The 19,435-nt window shown below is 46.3% G+C and overlaps 1 protein-coding gene across 1 annotated transcript in view; it reads right to left on the bottom strand.

Moving 5' to 3' along the window:
• Window positions 1-19,435, bottom strand: part of PMPCA (peptidase, mitochondrial processing subunit alpha) — a 422,362-nt gene that overhangs the window by 172,752 nt on the left and 230,175 nt on the right. The window contains exon 8 of the mRNA XM_069609581.1: window positions 9,111-9,203. Coding sequence (XP_069465682.1) covers window positions 9,111-9,203 — 93 coding nt within the window. The remainder of the gene's footprint in view (window positions 1-9,110; window positions 9,204-19,435) is intronic.

Below are 19,435 nucleotides of genomic sequence, written 5' to 3'. Positions count from 1 at the left end.
AGCTGCATCTGTGGGGAACACAGGGTCGGATTATTTATCAATTGGCAAGCCCTACGCCACATTTTTCCTCCCAGGCCCAACAATCTACCCTCTCCTACCCTGTTTCGGTAACCAAATTCTTTCGTTTAAAAAAACAATTTAACCTATTCGCCATCACTGCCGTCAGGATCTTACTGTCCTGATTGAGCAGTGAGAGCGGTCTATAGGATCCGCATTCTGTGTCTGGTTTGTTGGGTTTAAGGAGCTGGATAATAATCGCCTCCCATAGAGTTTCAGGCTAAGTGTCTTTCCTAAGCGCCTCGTTGAGCATCCCTAGCAATGTGGCGTGGGGAGTATTTCTGTCTTATAAGCTTTATAACATTTGCTGGGTAGTCCATCCGCACCTGGGGCCTTGCTAGTGGGCAATAGCTTGATTACTTGGTCTAGCTCCTCTAACGTTATTGGGACTTCTAGGCTCCCTCTTTCTACTTCCTCGAGTTTGGGGGGTGTGATCTCCGTTAATGCTTCCTTTATGTCCATCTCTTCCTCTTCGGTTGAATCTGCATACAGACCCTTTTAATATTCCAAAAAAGCATTAATTTACTCCGTCTTGGGTTTCCCGTATCTGACCATCTCTCCCTTGTGTCGCCCTAATAGTCTGCCCATAGGTCTCGCTTTTGTATAACCAGGCTAGTAATCTGCCTGGTTTGTCGCCTTCTGCATGCTGCTTCTCAACATATTTCCTATAGCTTAGGTTGCACAGCCTCTCCCAGTGGTCCCTGTATTCTAGTTGTAATTGGCTTATTATCTTGGCTTCCTGTGGGTATCTTGTACCCACCCGCATCATCGTTTCTAGCTTCCGTTTTGAAATTCACACGTTATGCCACCTTGCAACCCCTTTGATTTGGTCACTGCCGCTCCTCTCACTACTACCTTCCATAATGTCTCAGCCGAGTCTACACTGCCCGTGTTGTGTTTAAAATACTCCTCTCTCTGTCCTCGGGTCCTCTCTGAACACCATATCTTAACGATTCTGCCCTGAGTTTCCATGTCGGGATTCTGGCTCACTACAAGCGGGGAATGATCTGAAAGAGCTATAGATTTGTATACTGCTTGTGTCGCTTCCCTCATTAAATCTGTTCCGATGATTATGTAAACTAGCCTTGTATACAAGTTCTGTGAGGCAGAATAATGTTAATATTCCCTATCTTGTGGATGGCGCAGCCTCCATACATCTACCTACCGAAATGCTTGTACCAGGGTGTTTAGGGCCTTAGCTACTGGGGCGGATGTGCCAGCTTTTCATCCGATTTGTCGATCGCTGGATCTAGGGTACAATTAAAGTCCCCCCCACACCACCGCTCCATCCATATAAGGACTAATCTTGGTATATAGGGTTCTGATGTAGTCTATAGTATCTTGGTTCGAGGAATACACATGGACGATGCATACTTCTTTGTTTTCCACCATCCCCCTTATCAATACCATCCTTCCGTCTTTGTCTATGGTGGACTGTAGTAGCTTAAACGGCACATGAGGCGCTATCCATGTGATGACCCCTCTGGCGTATGCCGAGTAGGTTGCTCCCATGGTCGTCCCTTCCGATTTCCTCATTATCACCTCCTGCTTTTCTTTGGTCAGGCGAGTTTCTTGCAACAATCAACAATGATATATCTATTTTTTGTCGTTTCAAGTACATCATAACACTATCACGTTTCATATAGTTATTAAGCCCCCTCACATTCCAGGTTGCTATCCTTATTTCACCCATCTTCATCCTTGCTCCCACCCTCCTCCCCTTGCTTCCCAATACGTGTCTGTAGGCCTGTCCCCTTGTAACTTCCCCAACTCACCGCCAACCCCCCCCACCCCCTAATCTAACCCCAACAATTGCCTAGCTCCAAATCTGAATCTCAGGCATTCCTGCTTCTCCCTCTTTCCTGGCAAGTGCCAGTACTTTGACCGCAGCAGGTGGATACTGTGCTACTAGTAGCCCCACCAACTACCTACTGGGGGTAAGGGTGATTCCTGCGCTGCCCGTTTTTTCGCAGCGCGTGTTGCTCCCGCATTTCGTTAATAAACATAGGTCTCAAGGCATGTTTATCTAATAGTCCAAATGTCTCTATTGCCCCCTCTCTTGTTACATCCCCCTCCCTCTAGGTTTTACATTAGGTCCCAATCGTCACATCATTTATCACTTTCTGCGTCATTCAGGTTCTGCAGGGATGTTCTGGGTGTCCAACCAACTGTTGACATCTTCTGGGGTTTCAAAAAACAGGGCACAGTCTTTATACAGCACCTTCATCTTTGCCGGATACAGTAGCAGAAACTTGAGTTGGGCCGTACGCAGCCTTCTTCTCACCACTCCATAGTTCAACCGTTGCTTTTGCACTAAAAAGGTGTAGTCCGGGTAACACTGCGATGGATGCCAACGCTCTATTGATAGTGCCGCCTTTCTGAAAATGTTGCAGTATTTTCTCCCCATCTTTGTAATACAATATCTTGCCTATTATTGGCCTCGGCGGGGAACCAGGTTGCTGTCTCCTCGTCAGTGCTCTGTGCGGCCTCTCCACTGTGAATCCATGGTTGAGCGTGCCCGCTCCTATTTCTTGCAGGAACATGTCCTCTATGTAGTTTGTCGGATTCTGCCCTTCCTCGCCTTCCGGGAGACTGATAATCCGCACATTGTTGCGCCTGGCACAGCCTTCTGCTTCTTCAGCCCCGTTTTCCAGGTTCTGTACTTGCTTTTTCAAGACGGAGACATCCGAGGTGTTGTCCTTGCAACTGATGGTATTGGCCTTTACCTCTTTTTCTAGAGCCCTGGTGTGCTCTAACAAAGCCCGGACGTTGTGCCTTAGGAGATCCATGTCAATCTGCATTGCATCTATTTTGGATTGTAGGGACGCTTTCAGTTCCGCTATGGCCACCAATATTTGTTTGTCCATTCGACCTTGTGTGTCTCCTTCGGTTGTCTCTATCGGCTGTGACTTTGCTCCTTCCATCTCTTGAGCCGGTCTGGTAAACGTGTCCAGGGATGTCCGCTTCATTTTATTATTATTTGACTTAGTCGACAACGCTACCGCCTTCCCCCTGGTGCTCCTCTTTTTCCCTGGCTTTCGTGATGGTGCTGGCGGCTTGCGCCGCACCCGGTAAGGGTTCCTGGTGATTTTATGCAGTGCCTGACGATGGGTCTCTTCACGGTGTCTTGTAAACTGTGCCTAGGTCCGCCTTCCTTTTATTATATCTGTCTTCTTCAGAGTTGCAGCAGGGGGGCCTGGTGTTTGTGCTCTTTACCTGTCTTGCACCATCTTGCCACCTCCCTCTGTTCTCTTTTCCTCGTCGTGGCCCGAGGCATGCTGTAGCGCTATACCGCCTTGCACTGTTTTCCACCGTCGTCCCCTCCTGCGGCAATGGGGCTCTCTATCCCTTGCCGAAAGTCCTTCCGGAGTTACTGCTGTTGCCAGAGCACCTCATTGGGCCAGTTAGGACACCAGAGTCAGCAGGTATGCTGCCGCATTGCGCTGATGGAGCGCATGTTCTCAGAATTCAGCTATACCCCGCTTGGAGTTCTCTCAAGGAGCGCACAGAGTGCCCATGTGATTGGGATTACTCTTCTCAGCTGATGGGTTACTCCAATCTATACCCAGGTTGCGCGTGATGGGGGGGATGCCGGAGATAAAGCTGTTCCTGTGCACTCAGGGGGCCCGGATTGAGCCCTGGAACATCTGGACAGCCTCCGCCTCCCCACCTCTATAGTCAATATTTGATCTTGCAGGCTGCTCACAGCCAGGGGGTTAGGTCAGTCTGTTCAGTGATATGAGATCCCTTGGCCCTCCAGGGATAGGCTTTGGAATGCTACTGTTGCCATTAAAGTCTTCCAGGACATTCCAATACGGCGTGCCAGCTGCTGTGTGTTGTACACTAAACACGTGTTGCCATCTACGTGTATATCGTATCAATACTCCCCTGCGGTACGCTCCGGGTAACAATTGGATCCTGTATGAGAATCACCCACGCTGTCCGGTCGTTGCTTTTCTCGTGGACTTATGCTGCTTGTGTTCTATTTTGCAGAGCGTTACTCAATCAGGGCTGGGAACGGGGCAGGCAAACTATAGTCGGATGACTTGTGGCTTCTGTATTGGTTGAAATACCCGACATCTCCCATGTCCGTATAACTTTGGCAGAGACGATTAACAGCCAGCTTCAAGTCCTGAGCGCGCTGGGAGCTCAGATCTTTACTTCTCGCAAATCCAAAATGGATTTCTAGGAGTCCACGGTAGTGCTCGTGTTCTGTTCCAACCAAGGGTAGCCGGGAGTTCCGACGAGGTTCAGGCAGTGAACGCTTGCGCCTACGGTCAGAGATATCTCGCCACAATGTAGCAGCTGAGCACACTTGTCCCCCGCTACTGTTCTCAGCTCCTTTATGTCAGTTTCCTTTCGCCACGGCTCGGTTGCTCCAGTCTTGCTGCTCTCTGTCTCTGTGCCAGGGCTGCTTTCCTTAGGGGACACTGGTTTGCTTCATTCTATCCGCACAGCTCTACACAGCCACACTCATTCACTTTGTAACTCCTCGGCTGTTACACCTTTCAGTCCTCCTGCGTAGCATCGGATATTCTAGGCTTGCAGGCGAATCCTCAGGTTACATTGCCAGCACCGTTCTGATAAGCCTTTCCCTTTGTTCTACGACGGTCGCCATTTTGCTGCTGCCATCCCAAGGAAGCCTCCAGCTTCGTCGCCACAGCACTCTCTTCCTCCTGCACGATACTGGTCTGACTTTTCACTGCTGCATGCCCGTCCACTTTATAATGCCATAACGTTACAACTGCACTTCTTAGTCAGCCTTCGAGAGTATATTTTCGACTGATCATTTCCGGATCAGCAAGAACACATAGAATGTACGCCCTAGCCCGTGGCCATGTAGCCACGCCCCCTATATATTCAATATTTATATGATATAAACATTGTATTGATATTTATGCAGTGGCATAAGCTGCTTTTGGTTTGGTATTTGGAAAAAAGAAAAGTAAATATCAAAACTATAAAATTATACTGTATGCATAGGTACATTACCGTGAATAACTATGTAAAGGTGGGGAGCCAAACAGTGCCGAACAAGGGTGTCTGTCTGGACTCTAAAGCTCTATTTGTATTTATTTTATTTGTAAAGCGCTCCTGGCCCTGGGCAGCAGAGCGCATACATGTCCAGTAACACAACATATGAGAACATTTTTACAACAAGTTACAGCGTTAAATATCAGCGTAGGATAAGATAAGGTTACAGAAACGCATGTAAAGTGACAGCGGTACACAGTATACTCATTCAATACACAGTATTTAGAAAGAAGTACAATCAGAGAGTATAGTAGGGAGTTACCCAAGTAAAGGAAAACCTTCTGGAATCTCTATAAGGAAGCTAGGCTATCGCTGAGTCCAAGTCCTGAAGCCAGCGTTTAGTATTGCACTTGAATAAATGGAAGGAAGGTTCTGATCTGAGGGAGGCAGGGAGCATGTTCCTTCCAGAATTTGGACACAAGAACTGGGAAACTAGCACCCCATCCCCCCTTGGTATGGTCATTGTATGAACTTGGGCAGCTCTAAGTGGTCTTGAGGACGTATGTGAAGAAAGTTGGTTGGTAAGGTAGGCTGTAGCAAGGTTAGCCCTAGCTTTGTGTATTAAATGAAATTCTGTGCTCAACCGGTAGCCAGCGCAAGTTGCGTCTGGTATCAGAAATATGAGACTTCTTCGGGATGTTGAGGGCTGCCCTGATGGCATTATTTTGAATTACTTGTAACTTGTTGATTTTATTTTTTGGCTAGTCCCCAAGTAGAGGGCGTTACAGTAATCACTTTTGGACAGAACTAAAGTTCTGGCAAGCGTGATGCAGTTAGGTGTAGTGATGAAGAGCCTGCAAGCGGTAATTAATTTGCAAGTGTTTGCGGATGATGCTACTACCGCATTTGTTTGTCTGGAGAAGGAAAGGGTGGCGTCGAGGAAGATGTCAAGTGTTTTGGTGTTGTTAGAGAAATGATTGTGTTGCCATCTACAGTAAAAGATTTAAATGCAGTGTTCAGTTTAGCGTGAGTACCAAGGATTAGCAGCTCGGTTTTATCGTCGTTTAGACAAAGTCAGTGTTGCACCATCCATGCTTGTATCACTGAGTAGATTTCATTAAGGGTTTTGCTGTCAGTAGTATAGTCTCCAGTGATAGGAATGAGTATGTGGGTGTCGTCCGCATAATTACTATACGTCACACCCAGATAGTCAAGGATGTCGAAGAGAGGCTTTGTAAAGACATTGTAAAGCGTGGGGGAAACACATGAGCCTTGCGGGACCCCGCAAGGTACAGGGGAGGGTTCAGCGGAGTCGGTAGGAGAGAAGACCCTCATGGTTCTGTTAGCAAGGAAGGAACTGATCCAAGTAGTGGCTGAGTCAGAGAAATAAGCTGTTTTCAAATGGTGGCAAAGCGTTTGACGATTGACCAAATCAAAAGCTGCTGAGAGGTCAAGCAGTAGTAGGAGGAGGGCTAGTTTGCCATTGTCTTTTAAGGCTTGGATTTGTGTGGTGAGATCAATCAAGGCAGTTTCCGTGCCGTGTCTTGGTCGTCGGAAACCGATTGAGTCCCAGCAAGTTGTTGGATTCGAGGTAAGCCTGAATTTGCAGGTAAGCAGCTCGGTCCAGTATTTTTAGTAAAAAGGGCACCGCTGTGATGGGCCTATAGTTGGATGGGTTGGCTGGGTCAAGAGTAGGTTTTTTGATTAGAGGGATGACCCAAGCGTCTTTTATGTTATCAGGCACTACTCCAGTTTTGAAGGAGGCGTTGTTAAAGTTAGCAATGAATAGCGCAAGGTCATGTGCAGCTGCTTTGATAATAGGAGCAGGGCAGGAGTCACCTTGGCAATTAGATGGCTTAAGTTTCCTAATTATGTTTTCCACTTCCCACGTTGACAAAGGTGAGAAGCTGAATGGTTTGCGAGCGAACTCAGGGTTGGAGGCCTTGATAGGATGTTGGTTGTAGTCCGGATCGGAAAGTAGCATGCATTTTATAGCATTACTTTTAGATTGTAGCAGAGCTATTTTATCCAAGAGAGCCTTCTGGATGTTAGTACACCATAGGGCATTTGTGATACATTTGTCAATGGGAGCGATGGGAGATTCCAATTCTTTTAGAATCTTAAACAGTTCTTTTGTATTTGATTCCGCTTGTATAATACGTTTGTTGTGGGTGTCTTTTTTAGCAAGGATAATTGCCTCTTTGTAGTTGGACGATGCTAAGGTCAGCGCACTCTTCTTAGTTGCAGAGGACACTTTTTCCAGTGTGCTTCTGCAGTTCTTTTCGTTTTGCGCAACTCCCTTAAGTGCGGGGTGAAACAGGGATTCAGGTGACGTTGAGGTTTACGCAATTTTAAAGGGGCGATGGTATTTAATGCTTTCAGTATTGGCCGATTATATATGTCTGAAGAGGATGTATTATTGGATGTATTATTGAGGAGGGGAATTATTAGAGGGAGGAGTTTATCAGTAGTGATGTCCTTCTTATTCCTAGTGATGGTGGCTGGGGCAATGTTTGGTGTGGGACATAGTGTGGTGGCTTTGATAGAGAAGGTTATTTTATGGTGATCGGACCAGATACAAGGTACGTTGGATAAGAGATCAACAGTGCAATTAAGGTTAGTAAGCCAGTCAAGAGTTCTTCCTTTGTTGTGTGTGGGCTCGTGAATGTTATGGGTATTACCAAGATCTGATATATTGGCCAAGTCAAGGGCGTTGGTATTCAAGGGGTCATTGAACCCTAAATTGAAGTCACCAAGTAGAATACTTTGCGAGTCAGGTTTGGCATTAGTCGATAAGAGGGACACAAAGTCCTCAGGGAATGTAGAAATGGGACCTGGTGGTCGGTAGATAAGATGAACTGTTGCTGTGTGGTTAGGTGTTAAAAGGTAATTTGATGTATAGAGATTCAGCAGAAGGGATTTGTAAGTCATGAATAACTGATGTCGATGGTGTTTTTGAAGATGGAAGCAAGACCGCCTCCTTTCACCTGGTTGGTATTTCTATCACATCTAATGATAGCATAATCGTTTGGGATGGCTAAGGCCAAGGAAGGGCCAGATGCATTTAACCATGTTTCCGTAACCGCAAGAAGGTCAAGCTTTTCGGAGGTTATGAATCAAATGCATGGACTGGGAGGGATCTAGCGTTCACCAAGGCTACCCTGATGAAGGTGTCTTTTGCAAGGGTTTTCTGCAAGGGTAGGTGAGTATCAAGCAGAGTGTTAGAGGCTAGACTAATGTCTGGTACATTAGCCAGGTTAGCTGGATTGTTATGGTGATGCACATATTTATTTATCTTGTGTGGATCTGGTTGAAGAGTTTTGGTACACAGTCTAGCTCCTAATCTTAGATTTCTGAGTGTGGTGCTCGGGTGATAGGAAAGAGATGTGATTTGAGCAGAGTTGCTTGTAATATTATTGTGAGATGAGGGTATGTTATGTACCTTAGGGTATTAACACCATTTTACCGGGGTGACTGTGGAGCTCAATCTGAGGTTTCTACTAGTGGTAGAGCAGGGTTGATTAGGTGTTGGTCTGGTAGCAAAGTGATGTAACCAGAGTGCAGGATCATTTAGATAAGGGTTAGCACAGACCATAGTGTTAATGTGCAAAGTGTGGGTAATGACTACATCAGTTGTAAAAGCAGATGTGTGGTGACCAGTAGGTGGACAAGTCTGAAAAGCTTCTAAGTGAATAATACAAGCTGAGCCGGCAAAATAACAGTTTTGTAAACCTGGGAATCTAAAAAGGAGTAGCTCACGTGGCACTGTTCTTGGCAGGCAGTAGGGGGCAGGAGTCGTGACAGGATGCAACCCATTGTGTGCCTTTACCATACACAAATGCATACACTACAACATGTACACCCAAAACGCGATTAACTACACACATGGGTAAGGTTACAACTAATTTCCATTTCCTCTGTAATTTGCTACTTGATGTTCACATTTTAAACTAAGCAGGTATAAACGGTACATCTGCAATACATTCTTGACTTAGAAAGATCAAATGTAAGTCATGATTCCCAATAAAAGTACACATTCTGAGTGATCCCACAAGTGTGATTTCTCCAAGAATACTTACCAAAAACGAGCAGCTTTCAAGACCAATCATGAGGTGAGTGAGCTCTGGTATTGGAGTAGGACCCATACTGACATCAGACATGTCTTTTTCAATCTGAGATGAGGGTAGGAGGTGGAAACGGAGAATTATTTAAATAGCATAAACATAAAAACCATGAACAACCGCTTCCATACACAACACTACACATAAATATGTATTGTGGCTAACTACACTACAAGGGGACATAGCGGTTTCAAGAAACCTTCAATATGCGTTAGCCTTTTTTGTTTACATTTCACTTACTCCCTTGTCTGGTCACCAACACAAAATGTAACATCACTACAGTTCTGGCAGAGGGATATACTGATCTTGCTCCGACATGAGAATTGTGTGTTGATAAAGCCCTCTGCCATCACATTGTTCTGCTCATTTGCAGCTCCCTTCTTGCCGTTCTCATAAAGGCGCTGGTTGGCTTTATAAATAAAAGCAGAAGTTGACTCACACTTTCTGCAACTTGTCACAGGGTGGGGAGTAGGGCAAGGGGAATAACAGCCTTTCTATTAAACCTGCAGTCTCTAAACTGCACTATCTGAAAAATCATGCTTAATTTTCATAATCGGCATCATGTTACTATGTGTCTGCATTTAAGCAAGTGATATCCAACAATGGATAGCTCCACCTAACTGGAAAGCAGGTGTCAATCTTCTGTATCTACTAATCTGGGAGAGGGATGCCAGGGTTTGGGTGAAGGTTCTACACCAGTGAGAGGGATGGCCATAGGCCCTGCAAAATCTTTCATGAGAACCCTTACACTGCCTCAGAGACTGGGAGTGATGTGATGATTGGGTCATCTGCGAATGAGGGAAGTCCCAGTTTTACTGTAAATATGGGGGGTCCTCCGTAATAAATGGGAGGCAAACAAGGGCACACTTAATCCAATGTCCTCTCTTTCCTGTCTCTCATCCTGTCCTCTCTCTCCTCCTATCACCTCCCTCCCTCTATTCCCTGCTCTTCCTCTGGCCCGTCTGCTACGGTTGGACTCTTTAAAATCTGCAAGGAACTGGCCAAACCTGCTGCAGTCTCTAACTTGCCTGTCCCCTCCCAGGCCCTAAGCACGGCACTGGACTCTCACTTCATTTCTAAAACTCAGGGCATCCTGTCCTCTCTCTCCTCCTATCACCTCCCTCCCTCTATTCCCTGCTCTTCCTCTGGCACTTCTGCAGCCACCCCTCCTCCCTCCTTCTCTGCCTTTCCCCTGTTTCTGCTTACAAGGTTTCCAGACAAGTCAGCTCTATGAAAGTCTTGTCAAAACAGGTTCACCCCTGTTCCTCCAAAACTATCAAGTACCACATCGACTCCCTGGCTCCTGCCCTGGCTGACTCCTGCAATCACTCCTTCGCCTCTGGAGTCTTCCCATCCCCCCTTAAGCACTCCCTTGTGCACCCTCTTCTTAAGAAACCCTCTTCCGACCCCTCCTGCCCGGCTAACTATCGCCCAATCTCCATCACTCCCTTCCTGGGCAAGCTCCTGGAGAAACTGGCCATCTCCCATCTTAATCTCTATGCTGAATCTGTTGGTAGTCTTGACGACCATCAGTCTGGCTTCAGAGCTGCCAGAAGCACGTAAACTGCTCTCCTGAACATCCGTGAAGACTTGCTCTCCAACCTTGACTCCAACACTCCGTGTGATCTCATTTTGCTCGATCGCTCTTCTGCCTTTGATACTGTCAATAACCTGGGTATCGCTGGTCAGGCCCTGGCGTGGCTGACCTCTTTCCTCTCCAATCGACCCTCCCAGGTCCAACTGGGGTCCTTCCTCTCTGACATCTTTTTCGCTACCTGTGGTGTCCCCCAGGGATCTAACCTCTCTCCCTGGTTGTTCAACTAGTATCTGGCGCTTCTTGCCCACCGCATCTCCGCTCTCTGCCCCAACTTTCAGTGCTATGCGGATGATACCCAGCTCATTTTCAGGCTACCCTCAGCCTCCTCCTCTCCTTCCCTCATCTGACTGTCTGCTATCCAGGAATGGTGTGCCGCCAATGACCTCTGCCTTAATGCCAGCAAGACAGATTCTACTCATTGGCACACCCACTCCCTCCTTCTCTGCAGCTCTCTGGCCGGCCTCTCTTGGCCCTCTTCCTGCAAGGCAAAAAACCCCAGGGTCATCTTCGACTCCACACTCTCCTTCTCTCCTCACATATCTGACGTCTCCAAGAAGTCACACTACCAGCTGCACCTCCTCAGAGGTATTCTTCCTTTCCTCTCCTTCCCCCAGAAGCTCACTGTCTCCAGAGCCCTGGTTCTCTCTAAGCTGGACTACTGTAACAGCCTCTATCTAAATCTGCCTGCCTCTACGCTCCGCCCTCTGCAACTCATCCAGAACATGACTGCGAGACTTGTCCTTGGCCTCAAGCACAGGGACCGTATCTCTCCAGGACTGAAATCTCTACACTGGTTCCCAGTGGTTGCGAGGATTAAGTTCAAAACCCTCTGCATTGTACACAAGGCCTTCTGGGGCCAAAATACCTTCAACTCTCTCTTCCTAAATATCTTCCTTCTCGAGCTCTTCGCTCATCCGCCTCCAACTCCCTCAGGGTCAGCCGCTTCTCCAAGCAACGAGTTGGGGGTAGATCTCTCTCGGCGGCAGGGGCCTCCCTCTAGAACAGCCTTCCTGCCTCCCTGAAACTTGACGAGAACCATTTCCGGTTCCGGAAGCACCTCAAAACCATCCTCTTTGCTTCTGCTTTCTCTCCCCCTCTCCCCTGCTAAATTCCTGACTGAAATTGCACTGAATCTGCAACTGGGCCACTCTCACCGATCTCGGTCCTTGGCCCAGCCACTCTCCCATTGCACTGCCTACCTGGCAACCCCTGCACTGCGGGACTGTCTCTGTATCCCCAACAGCCCCCCTTCCCAGCACTTGTCTGCACTTACCTTGCACTTGCCACCAGCTGGCCCTTATTATGTATCTTGTTATTCTACTACCCCTGTACTGCACTTTCCCCTCTCCCTTTCCCCTTGCACTTTTCCCTTCCCCACTACCCATGCACTTGCGCGATCTGAATGACACCTGGCCTAGTATGATCGCTGTCTGTCTTCCTTTTGTTCCCCCTCCCTGCCTCGTCGCGCCTTGAAACACTTGTGTATAGGCGCATTACAAATACCGTATCATATCATAATGCAATTGGTAAGAAATCAATTATTCATATCCATATGATTTAAATATTTTTATGTGTGTATACAAAAAAGCATGTTTGTCAATCATTATATTGGTTAGTGGTCTCACTTTCTAAGTAGCAATACAGTCAATATGTTCAACACAGTAATTTTCATTACAATGCTTTTTAAATCGTCAATTTCAGGTTCAACAATTGGTAAATGACACTGATAATTTCAGTTCATCATTCTTGTTTCTTTACAATACGATAACAATAGGTTCTCTATGTCATGTTCAAAGTAATATATAGATCCAGATATATTGATACGGTTTTATATAGATGCTCTAAGTGGGTTGATGATTCTCACAAGGGCATCTCCAGTCCGTCACTATGCGTTTTGGGATTCATTGTGCCCTTCTTCAGGTGAAGATATCAGAACTTTAAATATTTTTCTAGGAAAAAATAAATTGAACTATGTTTAGATATGTTTTCTGGTACAATCATTAAAATCTCCATGGTCATTCTACAATTGTATTTCTTTTGTGTTCTTAACACGCTAAGTCACCAACCTTAGAATCTGCTGTGAGCCAATTGGTAATGCTCTGCTTTTAATTAAGAGATTGCGTCACGTGCCTGTTCACCGGGAAGAAATACTCTATTTTGTCACGTGTCGATTCTGTAAAGAAAGGACACTCCGTTAAAAAAAGTTATCTGTTGGGTGTCTATGGATATGAAGTTTAGTGACCTCCTGTGGGACAAGTCGCTTAAAGCACCTTCTCCCCACCAGTTCAGAAGCTAGTTCTGGAGGCATTTCAGAAAATCAGATTTCAGAACAGAAGATGTTCTAATTTAACAAACAGGGAAAAACAAGTCCTGGAAAGATTATGGCAGAATACGGATATAATTATCAAGTCTGCCGACAAGGGAGGAGCATTAATTATCTTGGATACTATCAAATACAAGACCGAGGATCAACAACAATTGAATGACAAGGATACTTACCTCGAAGTGTTTATTAATCCAACAGTTGTAGTACAGGAAATTATTTTTAAAAAAACACTAGATGGGGCAGAAACGGAACAGATCACCACACACAAAACCAAAATGTTTTTGACGAACCCGCATCCGATGATGCCGGTTACCTACATTTTGCCGAAAATTCATAAGAGCCTAGAAGACCCACCAGGACGGCCAATCATTGCGGCAAACAATAGCCTATTGGATCCATTGGCCCAGTATATTAATAAGGTTATCCAACCTCTAACAGACAAATCGACCACATACATTAAGGACACAAATCACTTCCTGAAGAAACTGGAATCGATAACATTTGAGGAAAACAGACATTATGTTCACAATGGACGTCACAAGTTTGATTACAAACATCACCCATCAAGCAGGGCTAGAAGCCATGGAATGGCTTTTACTCAATACAGAAGAAATTGAGAGGTGATCGCTTACTGATACTTAAACTCGTAACCATTGTATTAAATAACTTGTTTTTGTTCGAGGACTGCTATTTTGTCCAAATTTCCAGAAACCTCGATGGGAGCCACAATGGCGCTGAGTTACGCTAACAACGACATGACCTACCTGGAAGAGACCCAAGTGTTAAAAAAAAACCAAGATTGGAGAGTAAACTTAAATGCCTAGTGAGATTCATTGACGATCTGTTTGGAGTGTGGAAGGGAACTGAAGAGGAACTAGACGATTTCTTTAAATTCATGGATACGATTGCACCAAGGGTTAAGTTTTCCCCCAAATTCAGCAAGACATCAATTGAATTCCTAGATGTGTTAGTCTACTGCAAATCGAATCAACTGGAGACTACCGTTTTCACCAAGTTTACGGACAGGAATAGTTTGTTAGCATCAAGCTTTCACACGAGAAAAACAATTAAAATATTCAGTTGAGTCAGTTCCTCAGATACAGGAGAATCAAATCCAATGAAGAAGAATATGACATCAAAGCAATAGACCGGACTAAAACATGTCTAAAGAGAGGATACAATGAAGAATCTGTGTTGAGACATGCCACTAAAGTGAAAAACACACCAAGGACAGAAGCCTTAAAATCAAGTATTAAAACCATAGAGACAGAGTTCGTATATGTCACCACCTACTCACAACAGAGCAGCAGTAAGTAGATCAATCCGTGATCATTTGATCAAATCTGACTTTAGCCATAAAAAAAAACAAACAGAAAGGCCTTTGGGGGAACAATTCCATGCAACATACGCAATTGCTGCAACAATGTGATTAAAGGTAACTATATTAATCATCCATGCAAAGGACATACAATCCCATTACTACAAACCTCTACATGCGACACCACAAGTGTCATATGTGATCAAATGCCCATGCAGGCGACAATACGTGGGTCTCAGTGGCAGGAAGGCAAAAACCAGATGGGTTGAACACAAATCAAACATCAGACAACAATCAGTGAAATCACCAGTAGCACAACACTTCAGGTACCAGAAACACACGATTGCACAGATTCAGTTTGTGATCTTAGTACATATCACCTTACCGAGGAGAGTGAGGCAACCTAGCCAAAAAACTCCAAACAAAGAGAAATCTATTGGATCGAGAAGCTTGACAGTATGTACCCACATGGGATGAATCTGGAATGGGATTTGAACGGTTATCTGTGAATGAGGAATTTACTGTATCTGTAAGATCACCATATGGGTTTCGTGATGGAATGATGATTAGTTCTGGATTAATATGATGTATAGAACACACAATGCCTAGGAGGACATGTTTCAGGCAACAGGCTAAAATGCAAGATCACTATGTCTACTGAGATGTAATATTGACTAAAAGCATAGAAAATACAATAACATCTCATGATATGGATACATGTATACAGCTGTAATACAAAATATCTATGAACAATATGTGGGTAGAAGATCATCGTGACATGTGTTGAGTGTATCTATAGAGACATAACCTGTATAAAGAGAGGGAACCTCGAACTATAATTTGACAAGCGTTAGCTGGTTGACTTAGAAGGAGCTACCCAAGGCAAACTGGCATCAGAGAAGAGGTGTAAGAAGTAATCTAGAGGAACTATAACAGTCGCATTAGTATATGCAGCAGGGATCGTCTGAAACAGCTGCACCATTATATGCAGCAGGGATCGTTTGAATAAACACCCTTTATAATATGTGTGACAGGCACACACTTTAGCATACAGAATAAACAGTAAGTAGTATTCCGCTCAAATTGTAAAGACATTCAGGAGTCTGGTAATTGCTCCGGTAATATAAGTGAAACAGAGAAACCTTGAATAGAATCAAGAATTTGACTATCAGAAACCACGTAATAAAGACTCATTTATTACGGGAGTCGCTGGGGCTATGAATTTAAAAAAGTACATACAAGCACCTTTAGCCACGGATGCAAAGCCGCTCACATTAATGTGTTGAGACACATACCGCCAATACACCCAAGATGGTGGATGGCAAGGCACAAAAGTAGATTAGAAAGCTGGTATAAAAGACGGAACAGCCATATTGTCACTTAGCAACGTCCCGATGCACACAGAGCGAGAGACCGAACCTACCGACTGAGGACGTGGCAACACAACGTCACACTGGCAGCAAAGGTAAAAACACAGTAATATCGTAATCGGGGGTGAACTTGGATTAGATTTAAGTCACAGGACTCATTTCTTTATACGTATATTCACAGCGAGAAAGCCTTATACGACTGACTACCTGAATATTAGAACGCCACTGCAAACCCCTCTGCACGCGTTCCCTTAACATAGAAGATTCAGACAAGAATATAACGGCGGTCAAGGTATGACTAACCCTCTAATTGGAAAGCACTCTCAGAAGACAAACATAATTTAACGAGCACAACATATTTTACACGTTTTAAAAGATGCACGTAATTATTGACAGTGAAGGAAGACAGAAGGTACCATCCAACGTGCTGATTTAATTGAATAGAATCTTTAATAGAAAGAAAACTCCTGCATTTGACTACCCGCAGTAGAACTACTCGGTGAGTGACCATGTTAATACACAATTAATTCCAAATTGATTGTGATCTCCTAGTGGGACACCGCCTTATAAGCGACTTGTCCCACAGGAGGTCACTAAACTTCATATCCATAGACACCCAACAGATAATCTTTTTTAACAGAGTGTCCTTTCTTTACAGAATAGACACGTGACAAAATGAACAGGCATGTGACGAAATCTTTTAATTAAAAGCAGAGCATTACCAATTGGCTCACAGCAGAATCTTTTTTTTTTTTAAACTTCTGTTTATTGGCAGGTGGTCAAGACAGGTACAGTACATTTATCAGGTAAGTGAGAACAAAAGAAAAAACAGTATTACAGCATCCATATACATTGCTACAATGATAGCGAAAGATTCACATTGTAGTGGGGCAAGCATACATCAGAAAAGACAGATTCGTACTCATATGGCGCGTGTCAGGAGGAGTCGAGTGGTGCCGGGGAAGGGGCTGATGTTCGTTCGGCACCATCCTTGCCGTTGAGGTAGCTACGGAATTCAGTCCATACATTTGCAGGTCGGGATGGAGCTGGCAGGGTGCCGATGTACTCCTCCTCGCATGTTTGTACCCACGTAAGGGCGTTCAGCCACATGCTGAGGGTGGGGGGAGTGCGGCGCTTCCAGCATTGTAATATGCATCGTTTGGCAACCATAACACTGACATTCAAGAACCTCGACATTTTCGTCACATTTTCTCCCGTCCACATGCCAAATAGCAAGGCCAATGGGTCCATCTCTACCGGGGCATCTATTATCTCGGTGAGCGCCTGTGTCACCTCCCTCCAGAACCTGTGCAGCGCCACACAGGACCAAAACATGTGGGCGTGGTCTGCTACGTTCGATTCGCATTTCGGGCATTTATGTGTCGAACTAAGTGTAAATTTTGCCACTCTGTACGGGGTGTAGTAGAGTCTGTTGAGTAGCTTGTATTGGATGCAGCGGAACCTGGCACTGAGTGATACCTTTTGCGTGTGTGCACACATCTTACCCCACATCTCATCGGTAATCTCTGATCAAGTTCCCTGGCCCACGACTCCCGTGGCGCCGGGGAGGCATTCTCTATTTTTTCCATCTGCATTTTATACAGGGAGGATACTATGCCCCTACAACCTGCGGAGTTCGCAATGTACAGGAGTTCAGGTGAGTCAGGAGGCTCCTCTGGAAAGGAGGGCCACATTATCCGCACCGCTGCCCTCAGTCTGTAATACTGTAACAGGTCGAGCGCGGAGCCGGAGTGCCCGGGCGTAGTGTTAGAGGGGTAATGAATGAGCCTTCATGGTACAGGTCAGTCAGGGCGCGGTACCCCAGGCTCTCCCATCGCTGGGAGAGGTGTTGGTCATGCGTGGGGGTTAGGCCAGGAAATTGCCATAAGGGGAGCCACTTATAGTATGGACGCCGTACTGGACTGGGGGAGAGGATATTGTTCCATGCCCTAATCGTGGATGCCACCGGGTCCCATGGGGCATCCGCGCGGTAACCATGGTGCAGTAGTAGGGTCATAATGTGGATGCCGTCTCCCGCCATTTTTTCCAACTTGACATGTGGGGGCGGGTCAGGGTGTATGTACCAATGGGTAGCATGCTGGGCCTGCGCGGCGTTCCAGTAGAAAGCTAAGTCGGGGGCAGTGAAGCCTCCCTTCTCGTACGGGAGGGTCATGTGTTGCCACTTCTTGCGGACCGCCCCCGAGTGCCAAAGGAACTGGGCGAACGACGCATGGAGCCTCTTGAAATACTGCTTGCCAGGCCAAATCGGCACATTTACAAATATATAGAGTAGCTTGGGTACCGCAATCATCTTTATGAGGGAGAGTCTCCCAGCGAGGGACAGAGGGAGATTGCGCCACCTGAGCATCTTGGTTTCAATGAGCAGCGCCGTTGCTTCGTAGTTATCCGCCAGCAGGGAGACTCTAGCCCTAGACACCTGAACCCCGAGATACTTAATCCCAGACGGGGACCAGCGCAGCGGGAACTCGCAGGTCGGTTGCTGGGTTGTCATAGTGAGGGGGAAAATTTCAGATTTTGAGTAGTTAATAGTGAAGCCCGAATAGGTGCCTATTTTTGTTATGTCTCGGATGATAGGGTCCAGGTGTGTGGAGGGTTGTCTGACGTAGAGGAGGACATCATCCGCGTACAGCGAGATGATTTCCGGTGTGCCCTGCAGGCGGACGCCCTTATTAGTATGACGGTTCCTGACATGATCGGCCATAGGTTCGATGGCGAGTGCAAAGAGGATGGGGGAGAATGGGCAGCCTTGTCGGGTGCCCCTATGCAACGCGAAGGAGGGAGAGGGGACGGAGTTGACTAGTACCCTTGCCGACGGTCCCGTGTATAACAGCTGTATGTAGGCGATCATGTTCGGCCCAATTCCCATTTTCTTCAAGACGGCCCACAAGTATTGCCACGAGACCATATCGAACGCCTTTTGGGCGTCCAGTGTGACTGCCACAGCATCCTCATTCGGGTCAATTCTCGACATCACGTTGAATAGGCGCCGGATGTTAAGTGCTGTAGAGCGGCCCGGGACAAATCCACTCTGGTCGGCGTGGACTAAGTGGGGCATTAGTGGGAGGAATCTGTTGGCGATTACTTTGGCAAAGATCTTCATATCAGTATTGATAAGGGATAGGGGTCTGTAGGAGCCACATTCGTCTGGGGGTTTCCCTGGTTTGGGGAGGACAGTGATTAGTGCTTCTCTTAGGGAGGGGGGGAGGGAGTGTGAGCGGAGTGATTCGGTCCAGACCTCGTGTAGTGGTGGCGCTAGTATGGCCACATGTTCCTGGTAAAACTCAGCAGTGAGTCCGTCGGGGCCAGGGGCTTTGCCCTTAGGGAGATCTGAGATCACCTGGACTATCTCTTCTAGTGAGAACGGGGCGTCTAGGATTTCCCTGGTGTCCTGGGAGATCAGGGTCATAGGGATGGATTCCAACAAGTCGTCTAGGTCGCGGGTCGTGTGCTCTGGCTGGGGACCGTACAGTGTGGCATAAAAGTAGGCGAAAGTGTCAAGAATAGCTTGGTCTGTCCATTGTCTGGACCCATTATTATCGATAATGCTATCTATGCGAGTCCCGCCTCTCTCGGCCCGGGCCAACCTGGCCAGAGTTCTGCCAGGCCTGTCTCCCTCGCCATATCTGCGGGCGGCTGCAGGGCGGGTATGGT

Source organism: Ambystoma mexicanum, chromosome 8 (genome assembly GCF_040938575.1).
Source record: "Ambystoma mexicanum isolate Mex_15411 chromosome 8, UKY_AmexF1_1, whole genome shotgun sequence".
NCBI classification, from domain to species: domain Eukaryota; kingdom Metazoa; phylum Chordata; class Amphibia; order Caudata; family Ambystomatidae; genus Ambystoma; species Ambystoma mexicanum.
The sequence above is the reverse complement of the archived record's forward strand: the minus strand, read 5'-3'. Positions and strand labels throughout refer to the sequence as shown.